The sequence below is a fragment of the Antedon mediterranea genome, chromosome 3 (genome assembly GCF_964355755.1).
Source record: "Antedon mediterranea chromosome 3, ecAntMedi1.1, whole genome shotgun sequence".
In the NCBI taxonomy this organism is placed as follows: Eukaryota; Metazoa; Echinodermata; class Crinoidea; order Comatulida; family Antedonidae; genus Antedon; species Antedon mediterranea.
The window spans coordinates 32,261,438-32,278,188 of record NC_092672.1 but is presented as its reverse complement, the minus strand read 5'-3'; the positions used below and the strand labels follow the sequence as shown (position 1 = coordinate 32,278,188).

Sequence of the window (16,751 nt, the reverse complement as noted above, 5' to 3'; positions counted from 1 at the left end):
AGCGGTCGGTCCTACTCTAACTTATACTGGACGACTAAGGAGGTACCCTAGTATAATCCCACCAAGTGACTCCCAGGAGCAATCCTCCATTTTCTCACAAATACAGTATCAAATTTTACTATATAAAAAATCGTAATTGAATTACACTCAGATTTAAAAGATGAGGGCTGAGTAAACGGGACCAGCGGTCCTACTCTAACTTATACTGGACGATTAAGGAGGTCCCCTAGTATAATCCCACCAAGTGACTCCTAGGAGCAATCCGCCATTTTCTCACAAATACAGTATCAAATTTCACTATAATATTAAAAATCGTAATTGAGTTACACTCAGATTTAAAAGATGAGGGCTGAGTAAACAGGACCAGCGGTCCTACTCTAACTTATACTGGACGACAAAGGAGGTACCCTAGTATAATCCCACCAAGTGACTCCCAGGAGCAATCCGCCATTTTCTCACAAATACAGTATCAAATTTCACTATAATATTAAAAATCGGAATTGAGTTACACTCAGATTTAAAAGATGAGGGCTGAGTAAACGGGACCAGTGGTCCCACCCTAACTTATACTGGACGACTAAGTAGGTACCCTAATATAATTCCACCAAGTGACTCCCAGGAGCAATCCGCCATTTTCTCACAAATATTGAATTTCTAATACTATAAAAACCTTAAACAATACTGAAAATGTGAAAAATACACAAACGGCGTTTCATAGTTATTGTCGGCTGGAAAAAATAAAAGTGGGCTGGCTTATTGTCGGCTGGCTTATTGTCGGCTAGCTTGACACAAGCTGACACAAGCATGATCTTCTTGTGAAAAAACAAATACAGAAAAGCGCCCTCATCTGGTTATGTTGTGTACAATTTACGCTTGGGTCGCCATTTTGCTCACGTGTGAAAAGGAAAATGTAAGTTAATTTTATATTAGTTTAAACAGTATTTTATGCTAAGAATTTTGTTTTTAAAGAATACAGCTTATTTCAGTAAACTTGAGTGCATAATTTCTGTGATTTTTTATAGCAATATGACGCAGTACGTTCGTACAGTCGAAGACGAAAATGACCCGGAGCCGATGGAACTCCCAGTCGAGGCCGATGGTACGATATTGTTGTCGACGCTCCACGCTCAGTACCCGGGCGCGACTGGGCTAAAATACCGCAATCCCGATTCTGGTGCTATGAGAGGGCTACGTTTGGTAGAAAACGCAATACAGCCACCGGATGATGTGTGGCATGATTATTTATATATTGCTGCATTCCCTAAAAATACAGTTACAGGTAAATAAACTAAGCCCTAGGCCTAACTCTAAGTAAGGAAATCAAAATACAGTTTATTATACAAAATACAAAAATTATGATGGGTGGAGTCAGTAAACTGCTGGGCTGGGGCGCCATCTATCATTAACTATCCGGCTGGCCATGGTCAGCAGGCCCTACAGCAGGTTCAGTAGTACCATATGGTCCATGTTATGGATTGCAATTTTTTGGGAGATAAGAGGATGAATGATTAAAATGCCTTCATTTCTCAGTTATTTTTATCATTACATTCACATTCTGCTGCATACTGGGTAATGTGCTAGTCCCGCCAACATTCACAATCATATCCCATCATTCTTCAATAAGATATTGTTCAATTAACATTTTTATTGTAGATAACAAAAGAAAAGGAGAAGAGACACAAGACAATCCCGTAGGAAAAACAAGAAAAGTGGAAAGAAACAAATCGACAGATTTAATTGTTCTAGGTCTGCCATTCCGTACCAAACCAGAGGACATGAAAAGCTACTTTGAACAATATGGGGAACTTGAACTTGCAGAAGTAAGGAGTAAAGAGTGTTTCAAACCTGTTCGGGCACAGTCCTGGTTCGGCGCCAATCAAATCAAACATCATATTTTTTGTCTTCTCGACGCTCCACCGCATAGCCGTGTAGAGTGTCGGGAAAACAAAACATTGTGATCCGATATTCCGGAACAAGTGTGAAAGACAAATGACTTATAATTAGGCCAATTCTTGATGATTACATAACGTCCAAAGCTCTGTCTACACTATCAAACTAGTTTGACAAAAAAAGTGTGATGTGCTGAAAAATGTTAGTGATATGACATCATAATGTCCATATATGGGCACATCAAATTTTTTGGTCGCATAAAGTTTGAAAGTATAGACAGAGCTTTAAACAACATTTAAGTGCAACAAATATTTCCAAATGATTGTAAACAAATTAATAAATAACTATTTCTTTTTAGATAAAAAATGACCATATAACAGGCAAGTCCAAAGGATTTGGGTTTGTCAGGTTTCAAGACCCTACAGTTCAAGATAAAGTTGTTTCTAGGCGACATCAAATTGATGGAAGGTGGTGTGACGTGAGGTATCCTGATCGTGTAAGTATTGACGTTATCCAAGACCTACGTTTGTTTAGCTCACGTCCATCTTAAACACTTAATTGCTAGTGTTGAATTCCCATACCATTTCTAATAAAAAGGTATATCATTAATAAATTATTTATTTCATAACAAATGAAATTTACAGGGTTACCCTGAAAGAGAACAAAGTAAAAAGATATTTCTGAGACGTGTTGGTGATGGAACCACTTCTGAAGACCTATACTCATACTTTGGTCAGTTTGGAGAGGTTACAGACGTCTACATTCCCACGCCGTTCAGAGGCATCGCTTTTGTTACGTTCGCTGATGCCGAAGATGCCATGAAATTGCTGGGAGAAGATCGTACTATAAAGGTTAGTTGGAGGCCTAAGTAAGTTACCTTACAGAGCAGATTTTTGTGTTAATTTGTGTGCTAGTGTTTCCTAGAGGAATATCTAAGGTACCGCAACGGTGCTGTTAATGCCATGTCTCCATTTCAGCAAATCTTTGAATGCCGATTCTTTTGTAAATTTCAGGGTTACAGTGTACATATTGACAGAGCAGAACCCAAGCATTCAAGACAGTTCATGCAACGAAACATGGACAACAACCCAATGATGCAGATGATGCAAGGATATGGAGGTGGTGGTGGCGGAGGAAGAGGTAAGAGTTCATTCTCACTGCTAAGCCATAAAGGGTTTGGTGCCATGACTTGGTCATAGAGGGTTTGTCCATGGTGTCGAGCTAAAGTCATAGGGAACCTGGAGTGTCAGTGCTCGGTTACACACATTTTTATGTTTCTCATGCCTCCTATTATTCGGGATGTACAATACAATACATGCAATCTGAAAGAAAGGATACAAGTTGTTAACACCCTATGGAAAATTAAATATAGTTCTTTTTATATAAAGTCTACACATTCTTTGCTACAGACTATGGTTCTGGACATGGCCGCTACAATGATCGTAGTCGCAGCAGCAATTCACGACGTGGTTACGATGACAGGCGTTCAAATAACTATGGAGGTTCAGGTAACCCTGGTGCGATGTCAGGAGGTGGTGGTGGAGGGGGCGGGGGAGGACAAGGCGGTGGGGGAGGAGGAGGAGGAGGTAGTGGTGGTGGTGGTATGAATCAGTTGGGTAACCTCTCCCTGAATGCTATGGTTGCAGCTACTGCCCAGGCCCTTGCCCAGAACTTTAACATGATGGGTATGATGAATCAAGGAACTGGGGGAGCTGTACAGGGCCAGCAGCAACAGGCACAGCCAACACAGCAGCAACCTGGGTCTTTCGGGGATGGTCAGAATGCTCTTGGTTGGGGTGGTAATACCGGGGCTCAGGATAGTAATTCAATGAATACTATGGGAGGGGGATTTTTTACCTCCGGATCAAAGGAAGGTGGTAGCTGGTAAATAATCAACATCTCTTGTAATGAATCCAAAATGTTGATATTAAGCAATGTTTCAGCATATAAACTATTAAACTACAGTAATGGTCGTTAGATCCGAAACACAGTGCATTTTTAATTGCCCTATTTTAGTTCCAATTTAAAAGCAAGAAAAATAGTGAGGATATTTAAGTGTGTGTTTTTAATGTTGTATTGAGATTAATGTACGAAAGATGTTTATATTTTAAAAAATTCATGAAAGAAGGATTTTTATCAAATATACTACTGTACTTTTTACTTACCCTCTGTTTTTACCGAGTTTGTATGCTTCTACCCTCTAATATCTGAAATACACTAACTAAAATTAAATAAAGATGACATATAAACATAAAAATATTAGGAAGGATAGTGGCTGATAACAAGTTATTTAAAGAGATTGAAATAATTATTATTTTATTGGTAATTTAATCAAGCTGTACAGTAAAACATTAAGTAATTCATTTTCAATTTTAATATTATTTGCATATTTATCATGAATATGCTTGACTCAAAGTGTCTTACTCAAATTGTTAGCTGGAGTTGCAGTTAAATTGTTTACAGTTATTGTAATTTGTTAGTTTTAGGGTTTATAATACTCAGAATTGTGGGAAATGTCGGTGAGGTTTGTAGGTGGTACAGTATCATTTAAAAAAAATAATATATGTATACGTATTTGTCCGTATGTTGAAAGAACTCAATAGAAGATGTAAGGGTGTAAAAATAATTTGTCAATGTGTTCAAGCGAAGATTGAGAATGGATATTTCATATATTGTCGGCGAAATTGTGAGAACATTTTAAAAGGTGGCTAAAAAATGGTACGGAAAAGATGATGTGGTTTACAGGTTGCCAATAAAACTTGTTTACTTTTATATTGTTTATATGTTAAGTTGTAGTGCGATTGTTAAAAGATGAAAATCATGAAGTGCGTGCTATGGTCGTAGTTGTTTCTAGGAGCGAAGCACGAACGACACAATGCTGTATAATAAATGATGATTTTTGTGATAGACGTGATCGTGTGTTTGTGCATTGTGTTTATTTTGCGGATGCAATGAGCTGCTAAAACATGGGAGCAGATGTTTAGTGGGCTTTCGTACACATGTGTAGAATAATGGTAATTAGAGAGAAACCTGAACTATGACCTTATGACAGGAAATGAAGAGAATGTTGGGATATGACCTGCTAAAACATGAGAGCAGATGTTTAGTGGGTTTTCGTACACATGTGTAGAATATGGTAATTAGAGAGAAACCTGAACTCTGACCTTATGACAGGAAATGAAGAGAATGTTGGGATATGTCCTGCTAAAACATGAGAGCAGATGCGGTTGTTTGTACAGTATTTGAGAAAAATCTGAACTGTGACCTTATGGCAGGGAATGTTGGGATATTTACAACTGATAGTTGAAGGTAGGGGCAAGTACGGTTTTAGACAGGTTGCGAGAAGATTTAACCAGAGATGATTAAATTGATGGTTGTGTAAATGAAAGAAAACAAGAGGCAGTTATTGTCAACAGAAGAGGAAGATGTTGCTATTTTAAAGTGGGTGATCGTTATTGCATTGTTTCTTCCTACGAACATTTGCGATGAGTGAAATATTGTCTGGATATGGTGGGCTAAGAGGCCGGTGATGAGAAAGTTTAAAAAATACTGTATGGACGAAAATATGTGAGTATTTATATTACTTGTGTGGTGATGAATGTGTATATCAAGAATAATATTTTACATAAAAAATAATTTGTTTAAATTCATATTTTGAACATAGAAATGCATGGAAGTATAATTTTGAAGAGAATTGAAATTGATTATATTGGTTAAAAATGATAGGAAAACATATTGGAAAATGATACAGTAGATGGTTATTCATATTTTATCCAATTAATCACAGTTATCAAATTAATGACATGTAAATGATATGCAAATGCAATATTGATTATCTTAAGTATGATTTACTGTAATTGGTTATTCATATTTTTCAATCAATCACAATATCAAATTAATCAATTCTGTAAGAATAATTTATATAAAACCTTAGAAACTTAAATTGGCCAAATATGAATATTTGGATCATGTATCAATATGAGTATTAACTTTTTAAATCAAAGCTTTTTACCTTTGACCTCTATTTCACATATATTTGACCACTAATTTAGTAAGGCATCCTACACTATATTAAAAAATAAACATTCATTTTTGCATTCAAAGTGAAAATTCATCATCGCTTGTAATGTAAAAATAAGTCTGCACCACCAAAGTTTATGCCTTGATCTTTGTACTTTGAACTAGTATTTGAACTGAATAGTCCAAGCACTCATTTTGTACTTAACTTTATTATTATGTGTGCCTGTTATCCTAAGAGTTATTCAGGATTTTATTTATCAAAACATCTTTTCTCACTCATTTTATACTTAACTTTATCGGTATATATGCCTGTTACCTTAAGATTTATTTAGGATTTTATCTGCTGTATCAAAACATTCTTTTCTCTTTTTCCAGAACGTTACGATCGTCATCGGGACTGGCGTTGATGCAAGATTGTGTGTGTGTGAAATGTGTGATTCGCAATGAGACTTACAGGTGATGTGATAAACCCAAAAACCGAATTTCGAAACCAAAGTTTTTGATTAGATAATTAATTTAGGTATGTTATCAAATAACACTAAAGACTGAGAGAGTAAGGCTACATTAATTAATAGAAGCTGGGGCAGGGGGGCTTGTATGTATCATATAAAATATAAATATTATATACTGTATTCATAAGGGTAAAATGGTGTAGTATTTGGACAGAAAAAAATCCCTCTATTCAACCCATTTTGCCTTCATATCTAGATATACTGCTAGAATATACTACATACATACATATATAAATGTAGTGTAATATGTGATGCACTTGTGTCTTGTATCACAGCACTTGCCTAGATACAGCAAGGTGAATAGAAGAACTAGTGTTTATTATTTATCGGTAATATATTGTATTTGTCTTTGTTTACTTTTGTAGATATGGAATGAACCTGAAGTATTATCAAGTGTTTTAATGCAGCTGATGATTGGAGAGAGTATTACCAACTATGTATTTCAGATCATGTAGAACTTTGGTGCAACTATCCCTCATTTATTGTTTTCTCTGAAATTATTATTCATATTAGCGTAAATGAATAAGCATTGAAATACATTAATACTTTGTGATGATTAATTTTATTTTATCAGGTTCTTATTATTTTTAGCATGAATTTTAAATAGGTAAGATGTACAAAAAAATAAATCACTATTTTGTAGGACAATACTGTACTACAGTAAATATGAACTTTAGGAAACAGAATGGGAGGCCACAGGACGGTGCTCAGCGTGAAATTCAGTCTTAACTTAACTTAATAATAATGTACATTTATAACCTCAGTCTTAACTTAACAATAATGTACATTTATAACCTTAAATATACAGTTCAAATTACACTCAAAAGTGGTATTTTCAAAACTCTAAATAATATTTGAACTTCTAATTTAATATCATTTTTATGGAGTTAAAATCTTAAAAGCGATACATTTTGCGCGGCGTTTGAATGCGAGGACCCTATCTAGGAAGGCTGCTAGGCCTATGCTGTATCACCAGAGCCAAGCAATTCAGAAGGGCGCGCCGTGAGACAGGAGAAGGAGAGAGATACTGCCGGTCCTCTTCGCGCAAAAGGGTGTGCAACTAATAACGGCTATGTGTCAACATTTTACGCTCTAGCGAACAAGGGATATTCGTCGTCCACCCCTAACCGTCCTGTCCCTAATGAGCCAACCAGGGGTGGGGATACCTAGGTCTCTGAAACCTGCTCTGGTGTATTATGTTTCCCAAATAAGAAAGTTCCCACCGCATTACATCAATAGTGAATTAATTAAATAATTTTCTATTTTAATTCTACATTTGAAAAAAACAAATCGTTTCCTTGTTATGCATGTAAAGTCCTCAACCATAAATTTTAAGGTCGGAATATATTTATATGTTCATAAATCTAACCTAATTACAGGGATGTTTGAACTGTAAATATCAACCCCCATTATAGTCCATGGGATTTAGCTAAAAAATGACCCTTTTCTCACACAAATTGCAAGAAAAGGTTTTTTTGATGAAATGTGTTCTTTAGACCCTACTGAAGACATTTATCAACGTTAGGACATTTTTCGACAACGGGAAGTAGCCTAATTTGCATAATTAAAAATGGCGGCCATTTTGAATAACGTACTATGTATCTTGGAAACCGCTAGTCACAGATACTTAATTATGGTGTTAAAATCGTTAGAATATATGTATTTATATTCACTTTAATGAAAAAGTTTGTCCAAAAATGAATGGAAGTGCTTTTTCTAACATTATTGACCTTTGACCTTGATTTATCATATCTCAGCAACCACTAATCGGAGATATACAAATTAGGGCTTAAATTGTTCAGAAACTACACATTTATATCCAGTCTAATGGCATGTTTTTGCAAAAAATGGCGGATTCTAACATTATTGACCTTTGACCTTGAGTTATCATATCTTAGCAACCACTAATAGGAGAGACACAAAATATGGCTCAAAATGTTCAGAAACTACACATTTATATTTAGTCTAATGGCATGTTTTTGCAAAAAATGGCCGATTCTAACATTATTGACCTTTGAACTTTACACTACATAAAATCGCATAACTTTGAAAATATTGTACATATGAAATTATTTTTAGTGTCAAATTGTTCAGAACATACATGTTTCTATAGAGTCCAATAACACATTATGTACAATAATGGCCTATTGTATGGTTATTAACATTTGAACGATATTTGAAAAGGATTTAAACCCGGAATCTTCTTTATATGGACATCCATTAGAACATGTGATTTGGCACTCTAAAATGTAAGAGTTGCAACGTTGACTTATTATGTTTAGTTTAAAGTAGGCCATTGGTACATTAAATTTATAAGCATAAACTATTGCATTCATCCATAAACTGCCTACAAGTTTACACGTTTGTTTATTTTATTTCTTATTGTCTTCGCAGCTGAAGCTGAATTACAAGATAATTATATTAAAAGCATTAAAATTGATGGTTAAAAATGGTAAAAATTAAACCACATAGAAACATGGTACATACACAATACATTCACGTAAAAAAAGTACAAAAACAAATTATAAAAGGTTAAAAACTATACACCACTAGTAGTCATACTGTATAATAATGGTTTATATTGAAATAATAAATAAATTCCATAAGAAACTGAGGTTTTTACTGTATACGGTAAAAATATTGCAAGTGGTGGTCAGCCTAATTATGAGTCTCGATAGCCAATTTAAACTAAACTAAATATGTTGCATTAATATCGATCTTTTAAAATTCCAGTTGTCAACAATGCGTCTAGTAGTAGAAAAGGCCTTCTTAATAAGACTATGTTTCAACCTAAAAGAATGCCCTCAAGAGTGATGCTATCCTTAACACAAAATATAAACCAGGGAGTTGTTATTAGACAACTCCCTGTATAAACTAAATAATCTTTAGAAATTTGTTTGTTGAATATGCCATTTAATGCCAATTTAATTTGATCGAAAAATAAATTACTAATTTGAAAAAAACTTTAATAAACCTGCAAAATGACATGGCCTATTTAAAGTATGTACAATATATCATAAAAAAACGACATCTTTGTTGGCTCTGTTAATAGTGTGAACACCAACTTTCTCCTGAGTAAGATGTAAGACCTAATTTAAAATTTATTAATAATCCAAACCTATAATGTATGTATACATAGTCTAATATTTTTTTTAAAGTGAATATTTTCAGTAACTAAATTAAATCAACTGGTTACATGCACTTTAAATTACCACCATATTCTAAACAACAAGTACGGTAGTGCCAAATCACATGTTCTAATGAATGCCTACATGAAGAAGATTCCGGGTTTAAATCCTTTTCAAATATAGTTCAAATGTTAATAACCATACAATAGGCCATTATTGGACAAAATGTGTCATTGGACTCTATAGAAACATGTATGTTTTGAACAATTTGACACTAAAAATAATTTCATATGTACAATATTTTCAAAGTTATGCGATTTTATGTAGTGTAAAGTTCAAAGGTCAATAATGTTAGAATCGGCCATTTTTTGCAAAAACATGCCATTAGACTAAATATAAATGTGTAGTTTCTGAACATTTTGAGCCACATTTTGTGTCTCTCCTATTAGTGGTTGCTAAGATATGATAACTCAAGGTCAAAGGTCAATAATGTTAGAATCCGCCATTTTTTGCAAAAACATGCCATTAGACTGGATATAAATGTGTAGTTTCTGAACAATTTAAGCCCTAATTTGTATATCTCCGATTAGTGGTTGCTGAGATATGATAAATCAAGGTCAAAGGTCAATAATGTTAGAAAAAGCACTTCCATTCATTTTTGGACAAACTTTTTCATTAAAGTGAATATAAATACATATATTCTAACGATTTTAACACCATAATTAAGTATCTGTGACTAGCGGTTTCCAAGATACATAGTACGTTATTAAAAATGGCCGCCATTTTTAATTATGCAAATTAGGCTACTTCCCGTTGTCGAAAAATGTCCTAACGTTGATAAATGTCTTCAGTAGGGTCTAAAGAACACATTTCATCAAAAAAACCTTTTCTTGCAATTTGTGTGAGTTAAAAGTCTAAATCCCATGGACTATTAAGGGGACACTTTGTTGGGTCCTGAAGGTGGCTTCTTAATATGGATTCTACTACATTCATTTCTGGAAAGTTGCCCACTATATTAGAAAGTTATGGATATGTTATCTATGGCACGCTGAAATATGGTATGGTGTTGTAAAATAGTGTTTTTGGTTCGAGGTGTTCTAATAATTCAGTACTTTTAATAAAGATTATCATAGTTATCATTTTATATCATTGTATTGTCGTTTATTGTCTCGAGATGCATGTATGCATTATCATTATTTGAACGGTATATATTGTATCCTAGACTTGCCCCAAGTCTGTATTTATTTAATTTTTGTGTTATTCCACCAGTTGGCCTTTCGATGTTTGCATGAAAATACAAGCTCAAGTAGTTTACATATGAAACGCCATATGTGCCAAAATATTTATCTTTTTACTTAAGTCAAAACCTCGACTAGACTTGTATCAAAGTGCACATCAACAATTTGACTAAATTAATAAATAAATAGACCAGTACCGTACTTTATCTTTGATACTACTGTACATTGATCCCAGTGAGTACATGGTAATTAGATGTACGTAGACGAATAAGTTGCATAATAAAGACGGTATAAAGTTGCATTATAATGCATGACTGTATACAGTATAGATTTGAACAAAAAAACAGTATGAAAAACCAGGAAAACGATGACAGACCCTGAAGACTCGAAACAATTACGGCAAAAAAACCAACTAATTTTGGATCAGGTCAGATTATTTACAGTTGTACTTTAATTATTTTTCACTGTACTCAATTAATATACACAGTACTGCATACAGAGTAGGGACAAATTTGACTGAAACTTAGCTACAGGACGCAAAGCTACTTTGAAGTACTACACAATACAACAAACCTTGCCCCTACTTAGAGGACACTGTTTGGTTCCCAAAGGCCTCTGTTGAGGCTGCATGTCATACTGTATATAAACACAATATACACAAATCAAGATCGTTGTGCTTGGATATGTGTGTGCTTTTCAAACCAAATGTTCCAAAGTTTGGGATAATAATTTTATTGAATTGAAAGAAATTCCAAACTTTGCAGGGTGAGTGCAAGTATTTTTATTCATATAAAATTTTCTTTTTAACACATATTGAATGTGGGTCAAATCTATTCTGCTTTATACTGTAAATATATTCAGTCAATTCAGTATTTTCATTACTGAAGTGGTACAGTAAATGTTTATTTAATACTACAATGTACAAATCACAATTAATCTCATTCATTTGTATTAATCAGAGTTTCAAAAATGGCATTATAAATACATTTTTCTATAAAGTATGAAGATTTTACAAAATAAATGCAAAACAACAATGTATACAAGTCCCATATTCATTTCTGAATGTAGAGGAATGAGCTGTTAGGAGCTCATTGTACTAAGTCTCAGCATTATGTGGTAGGTAATTGGACACACGCCTCTCTGTATAATAGTCTAAGCAAAGGAAATTGTGTCTCCCCACTCCCAACTTCTCCTCCGATATACATCTAGGGATCAAGTTGCAAAAAAAAAAACAACAAAAGTTTGCAAGTGTAGATTAAGGTTATTCTTTATAAAAAATTCACACAGCAAAAAATCCATCATTTAGAAAACAGGCATTTATACAATTTTTTTTATTTATTTTAAAAAAAAAACATTAATTTAAGACTGCCATTGTTGAATATGCCTGTATATATCAAATGCAGAATCAACAGGCACAACAGTCGGTTTGATCTTATAGTGCGGTAAACGACTCGCAGAGGACAAGTCAGCCACATCTGTCACCAAGTCTGGTCGGAAACACTCCATTATATCCGGTTCTTTGGAAGTTGAAGGCTGCAAGAAAATATATTGTTGATATTATACAGTTTATAAATAAAACATTCATATACTAAAGCCCTGTCTACACTATCAAACTTTATGTGACATAAAAATGTGCCCATATATGGACATGATGTCAGAGCTTTAGGTAACAGACACTAGTAGCTATGGATTATACTGAACAACAATTCAAAGGATTAAGATAAGTCTGTGGGTGGAAGATAAGATAACTTTTATTGATCCTCAAAAAGGAAATTCATTGCTCGTCAAAATAAAGAATATACAATAAATACAATTTGAAGGGGGCATCAACAGCTACCTCTAGGCGGTATAATAAGGTCAATGACTGTACCTTAGCAGATTGCTTTTTCTTGCCTCTTCTTGGCCTTGTTATCTTTTCTTCAACCACATAGTTTCCTACTCCATCTGCTGGAACATCTATACTCACTAATCCTGAAAAATAGATAAGAACACCAAAGTGATAAAATATTTACTGAATTTGGTTACGGGGTATGGTTACGTTCAAATCAATGCGTGTCTTATTATTATACTAAGTACGAATGTAATGTACAGTATTTACCAGAATATTTTTTGTAGTCTTTCGGAACATTTACTGCTTCAGCTATTCGTTCGGAAAACTCGTTTCTTACACTTTCGGTTTGCTCCAGCATCTTTGCAACAGCGCCCTCAACATTAAATTCTTCTAATTCAATATTGTGTAGCCTCTGTTCTAGTGCACCTGTGGAATGCAGTTGTGGGGCTTGTAAATTTGCGTTATATATCGTGCCATCATGTCTTGGTTGAGTTTTTGCACTTTCTTTTTCATTGGCTGCTGAGCCAGTCTTTTTTCTAGATTCAGAAATGAATTGATGTCTATAGTTAGATGACTTATTTGCATTGTGATCTTTATGTTTATTAGACTTTCCTCTTTTTGGATGTTTAATCTCAGCAAATATATCCTTCCCAGATTGATGCTTTGAACTCTGACCCTCCAATAAAAAATGTACATGACATTTTGCCTTTCCTTTTCTACTAAACTGTCCGAATGGATTGCTCTTCTCCGGGGTGACATTCAGTACAGGGTCAGAGCCAAATGGAGATGAAGGGCGTAGAATTGGCGTTGGGACTTTCACTGAAGGTAGAAGCGGGAGGCCATCGTCCAACAACGAATCAGTCGCATTTGCTGCCATTCTTCAATGTACTTGTGTAAAGATTTTAAGAAGACTTGGAAGAAATGATTACCAAATTATTGGACATCATTACAGGTAGTATCAAATCACTCCCTAAAATAAAACAAAATAAATATTTTTTTACTATTTAGAATAATGTTGCTGAGATAAATAAGAATTTTCTCTAGGCTAGAGGGCATCTTATCTTATTATCTTATAATAAGCATTTAAAATCATACATACAATAACAGGATCAGGATTTTGTTGTTTGTACTAAAAAAAATATCTGGTCTATTATAAAATTGAAAAATCTAGGCCTAGGCCAGGCCTATTTTATTCTAGATATAATATATATTATTATTAATTATTTCTAGTAGGCCGCCTAGTCTTCTCTTATTAGATAGAGGCCTCCTTATTAGGGGCCTAGCTAGGTTAAGTTAGGTCTACTACTAATATACTAACTATCCTTAGCTAGTCTAACTAAGCTAGTAGTATGCCTAGTACTACTTAGGGGATATGACCGGTTGGGCCGCCGACAAGTTGAGCCGCCGGTAATTTCTATGAAACGCCCAGTGCGTCTTTTACGACATTTCGCGTAGTGATAGAGGGGTTTCCTAGTACATAAGTTCATGGTCTTTAGGTTTATTGTGTCATGAAAATAAATAATAATTACATACTACAATTTTGTTGGTTTGAACCGCCATAACAACACAGCAAAGGAAAGTAGTCATATTTAATAATTTAATTGTTTTTAATCTTTCAAGGTAAAAATGCAGTGCACTCCATAATATTTTTCTCGCGTAAAATCACGTTGTCTCTCAGGACTAATAAGTAATAGAGTATTGATACTCTTCGAATGAGGTTAAATAATTATTATTTTTTATCTACTATCTTTTAATATCATATTTGATTGAATTTTACAATGTTAATACACAGAATATTTTACTAAAAAACGGTGATTTTATGCAATTATTTTACCGAAAAATGGAGTAGGCCTAGTTCATACAACTGCCGCCTAAGGGGGAAACATGTTTACGTCATTTTTGGCTAAAAACGATCACTTTCGGTCATGTTTTAGGCCTTATATTTTGGAATCTACAAACAAGTCAGATATTCATAATTATTTCTCTTTAATTATAATATTTAATAATATATACTAAAAACCGTGATATATAAACTTTGGAATATACATCGTTATTATATCTAATAATTAATATAAATAGAACTTCTATTAAATAGAAACGAGCACCGGCGAAAGTAAGCATTTGGCGTTTCATAGAAAATAACGTTTTTCTGGCGGCGGCTCAACTTGTCGGCGGCTCAACTTGGCCTAATCCCTACTTAGCTACTATGTAGCCTTGACACTACAGCAGTAGGCCTTGCTACTCGACTAATATCAGCACAGCCGCGTCCGTTCCTCCTTCAATTCTAGCCTGTTCTAATATTTTAGAATAGATAGGCCTAGGCCTAGGCTAGACTAGACTACTCGAAAACTTCTGGGCATAGGTAGGCCCTAGCTATTAGGTCTTTTCTCAATTAGTAATGTATAAAGTAAACTTACAATATTCACATTGTGTTTTTATAAACATATAGGGCCTAGTATTTACGGAGTTACAGTGTACTCCCTGCTATTTATGGTAAATTTTCTTACAAAATCTACTCGACGACGGCTATTTCACGGTGTCACACATTACCGCCCTGAAGATTATACGATTTGATTGGTTGTTTGTAAAGTATGACACGCCAATATAGCAATAAATATACGCATATAAGCACACATTATGGCTACTTCTTTTCAAAATGTTCGCGCGTAATGTTGCATGATCTTTCGGATATATATGGCCTACATGTGTGCTGTCCTCTATTGATGGGCACAATTTGGACATTTCCGACCACCGTGGACTTTGTGCACAGAGTAAACACTGCCCTTTAACTTTATCTTCTGAATGTTTACAATTTGTTGTGTGACGTCAAGTCAGTGTTTACAGACTCTCGTGCAAGCCTTTGCTGTGACCGACGATAGGTGTTCCTGCGCACCCAAACACCATCCAGACTAAATATAGTACGGTAGCATACATTTCAAGGAACTATCCCTCTTGTGAACCAAAAATTTTCGTAAAGAATAGTTGGATCTTGGAGACTTACAGTGTGGACTATTTAGTGTGTTTCGAGTCTAGAGATTGTTCAGAAACTTATGTTTTCGTGTCGTAGAGGAGGAGTTCAGCTCATATTTAGCGCAACCGTCATCCTTATCACTGAGGTGGAAAGGTGAGTGGTTTATGTTATTTATAGTAATAAGCATGAGTATGATAATTATATTGATACTATATTCAACGAACTCGCTTTTATAATTTCAACAGAAAAATTACAAGTATAAAACACCATTCTGTAGTCTTCATAATATATTATATGGAAGGTTGCCAAATTATCATATGTTGTGTAAGATGAAAAAGATAAATAATATTAGGTTGATTCACGACATTTGTTTATATTAGCGGTGACGTAATTATCCGTCGGTTCGGGTGCGTAATACGGTAGTGTGGATTCTATGCGTGAAAGGTCCCATTAGCGCTAGCCATCCTCCTAGATAGTTTCTAACCATCATACAGATTATTATAACAATATACACACACTGTACAACGTGGCCGACTTTAAAGAGGGGACCTGGATACGTCTGTATTAGAGCAACTTAATTGAAAACACAAAGCAGTTATAGTAGGTAGTAGTAAAACGTCGCGGTGCGTCTCCAACCTTAAAAAAAATCAGCAGTGTGTATTGTGTATATTAAGTTTCCCCTGAATATATTAGGGCTATTGCTGCAGGCAGCTAGCCGTTAGTGTCCCCGGGGTGTAACCCAAATTGTACTGCTTATACAGTATCTTTATTTACTAAACATTGGCAACGATAGGCCTACCTTTCCTGGCTCCGATCCGAGTAACCAGTGCCTTTTTCACTCGCAAGGAAGAGACACAGATTTGTTTACAATTTATTGTTATTGTGCAAAAACAAAAAGAAGTAAGAAGAAGAAATAAAAAAACTGTTCGTCGTCGAATGAAAAAGAAAAAAAAGGCCGATTATAACTTTTTGGGATTTCGTCCGGCTCGTTATATGCTGTAAATATTGATTGATAAATATTATTGAGAAGAAAAGCGGAATAAAAGTTATTTTGAAAGTGTTATACCGGTCCTATGAATATTAAGATAGGACGGTTTTTTTTTTTCGTGTTTAGAGCTTACTTTACCCGTGGTAGAAAATAATCCTTTATGGACAAGAAGA

The 16,751-nt window shown here is 34.6% G+C and overlaps 2 protein-coding genes across 3 annotated transcripts; one reads left to right on the top strand and one right to left on the bottom strand.

The window, feature by feature from the left end:
* Positions 1-877: 877 nt before the first annotated feature.
* On the top strand, positions 878-7,887 carry LOC140045244 (TAR DNA-binding protein 43-like). Of its 2 annotated transcripts, none has more exons than XR_011844562.1 (9): positions 878-910; positions 1,023-1,279; positions 1,654-1,820; positions 2,249-2,386; positions 2,535-2,741; positions 2,904-3,030; positions 3,300-3,398; positions 6,286-6,430; positions 6,788-7,887. XR_011844562.1 is itself a non-coding variant. In XM_072090072.1 (9 exons), the coding sequence occupies exons 2-8, from the start codon at positions 1,027-1,029 to the stop codon at positions 6,315-6,317; spliced, it is 1,023 nt and encodes a 340-aa protein (XP_071946173.1). In that variant the 5' UTR covers positions 878-910; positions 1,023-1,026; the 3' UTR covers positions 6,318-6,366; positions 6,788-7,887. The 2 variants fall into 2 exon arrangements, 1 of the variants encoding a protein (XP_071946173.1); XM_072090072.1 differs by having other exon boundaries at positions 6,286-6,366.
* Positions 7,888-10,578: 2,691 nt separating this feature from the next.
* Positions 10,579-15,174, bottom strand: LOC140045243 (protein phosphatase 1 regulatory subunit 35-like). The gene is made up of 4 exons (XM_072090071.1): positions 15,037-15,174; positions 12,887-13,589; positions 12,659-12,759; positions 10,579-12,321 (listed from the first exon to the last, which is right to left on the bottom strand). Exons 2-4 carry the CDS (start codon positions 13,494-13,496, stop codon positions 12,148-12,150), a joined length of 885 nt encoding a protein of 294 aa, XP_071946172.1. The 5' UTR covers positions 13,497-13,589; positions 15,037-15,174; the 3' UTR covers positions 10,579-12,147.
* Between the last annotated feature and the right edge of the window lie 1,577 nt (positions 15,175-16,751).

Excerpts from the sequence above, each read along its gene's own strand:
- LOC140045244 (XM_072090072.1), top strand. The coding sequence starts at position 1,027 with ATGACGCAGTACGTTCGTACAGTCGAAGACGAAAATGACCCGGAGCCG. Across the intron at positions 1,280-1,653 it reads CCCTAAAAATACAGTTACAG|ATAACAAAAGAAAAGGAGAA; the intron begins GTAAATAAACTA and ends TTTTTATTGTAG. Across the intron at positions 2,387-2,534 it reads ACGTGAGGTATCCTGATCGT|GGTTACCCTGAAAGAGAACA; the intron begins GTAAGTATTGAC and ends TGAAATTTACAG.
- LOC140045243 (XM_072090071.1), bottom strand. The coding sequence starts at position 13,496 with ATGGCAGCAAATGCGACTGATTCGTTGTTGGACGATGGCCTCCCGCTT. Across the intron at positions 12,760-12,886 it reads AGACTACAAAAAATATTCTG|GATTAGTGAGTATAGATGTT; the intron begins GTAAATACTGTA and ends TCTATTTTTCAG. Across the intron at positions 12,322-12,658 it reads AGAAAAAGCAATCTGCTAAG|CCTTCAACTTCCAAAGAACC; the intron begins GTACAGTCATTG and ends ATTTTCTTGCAG.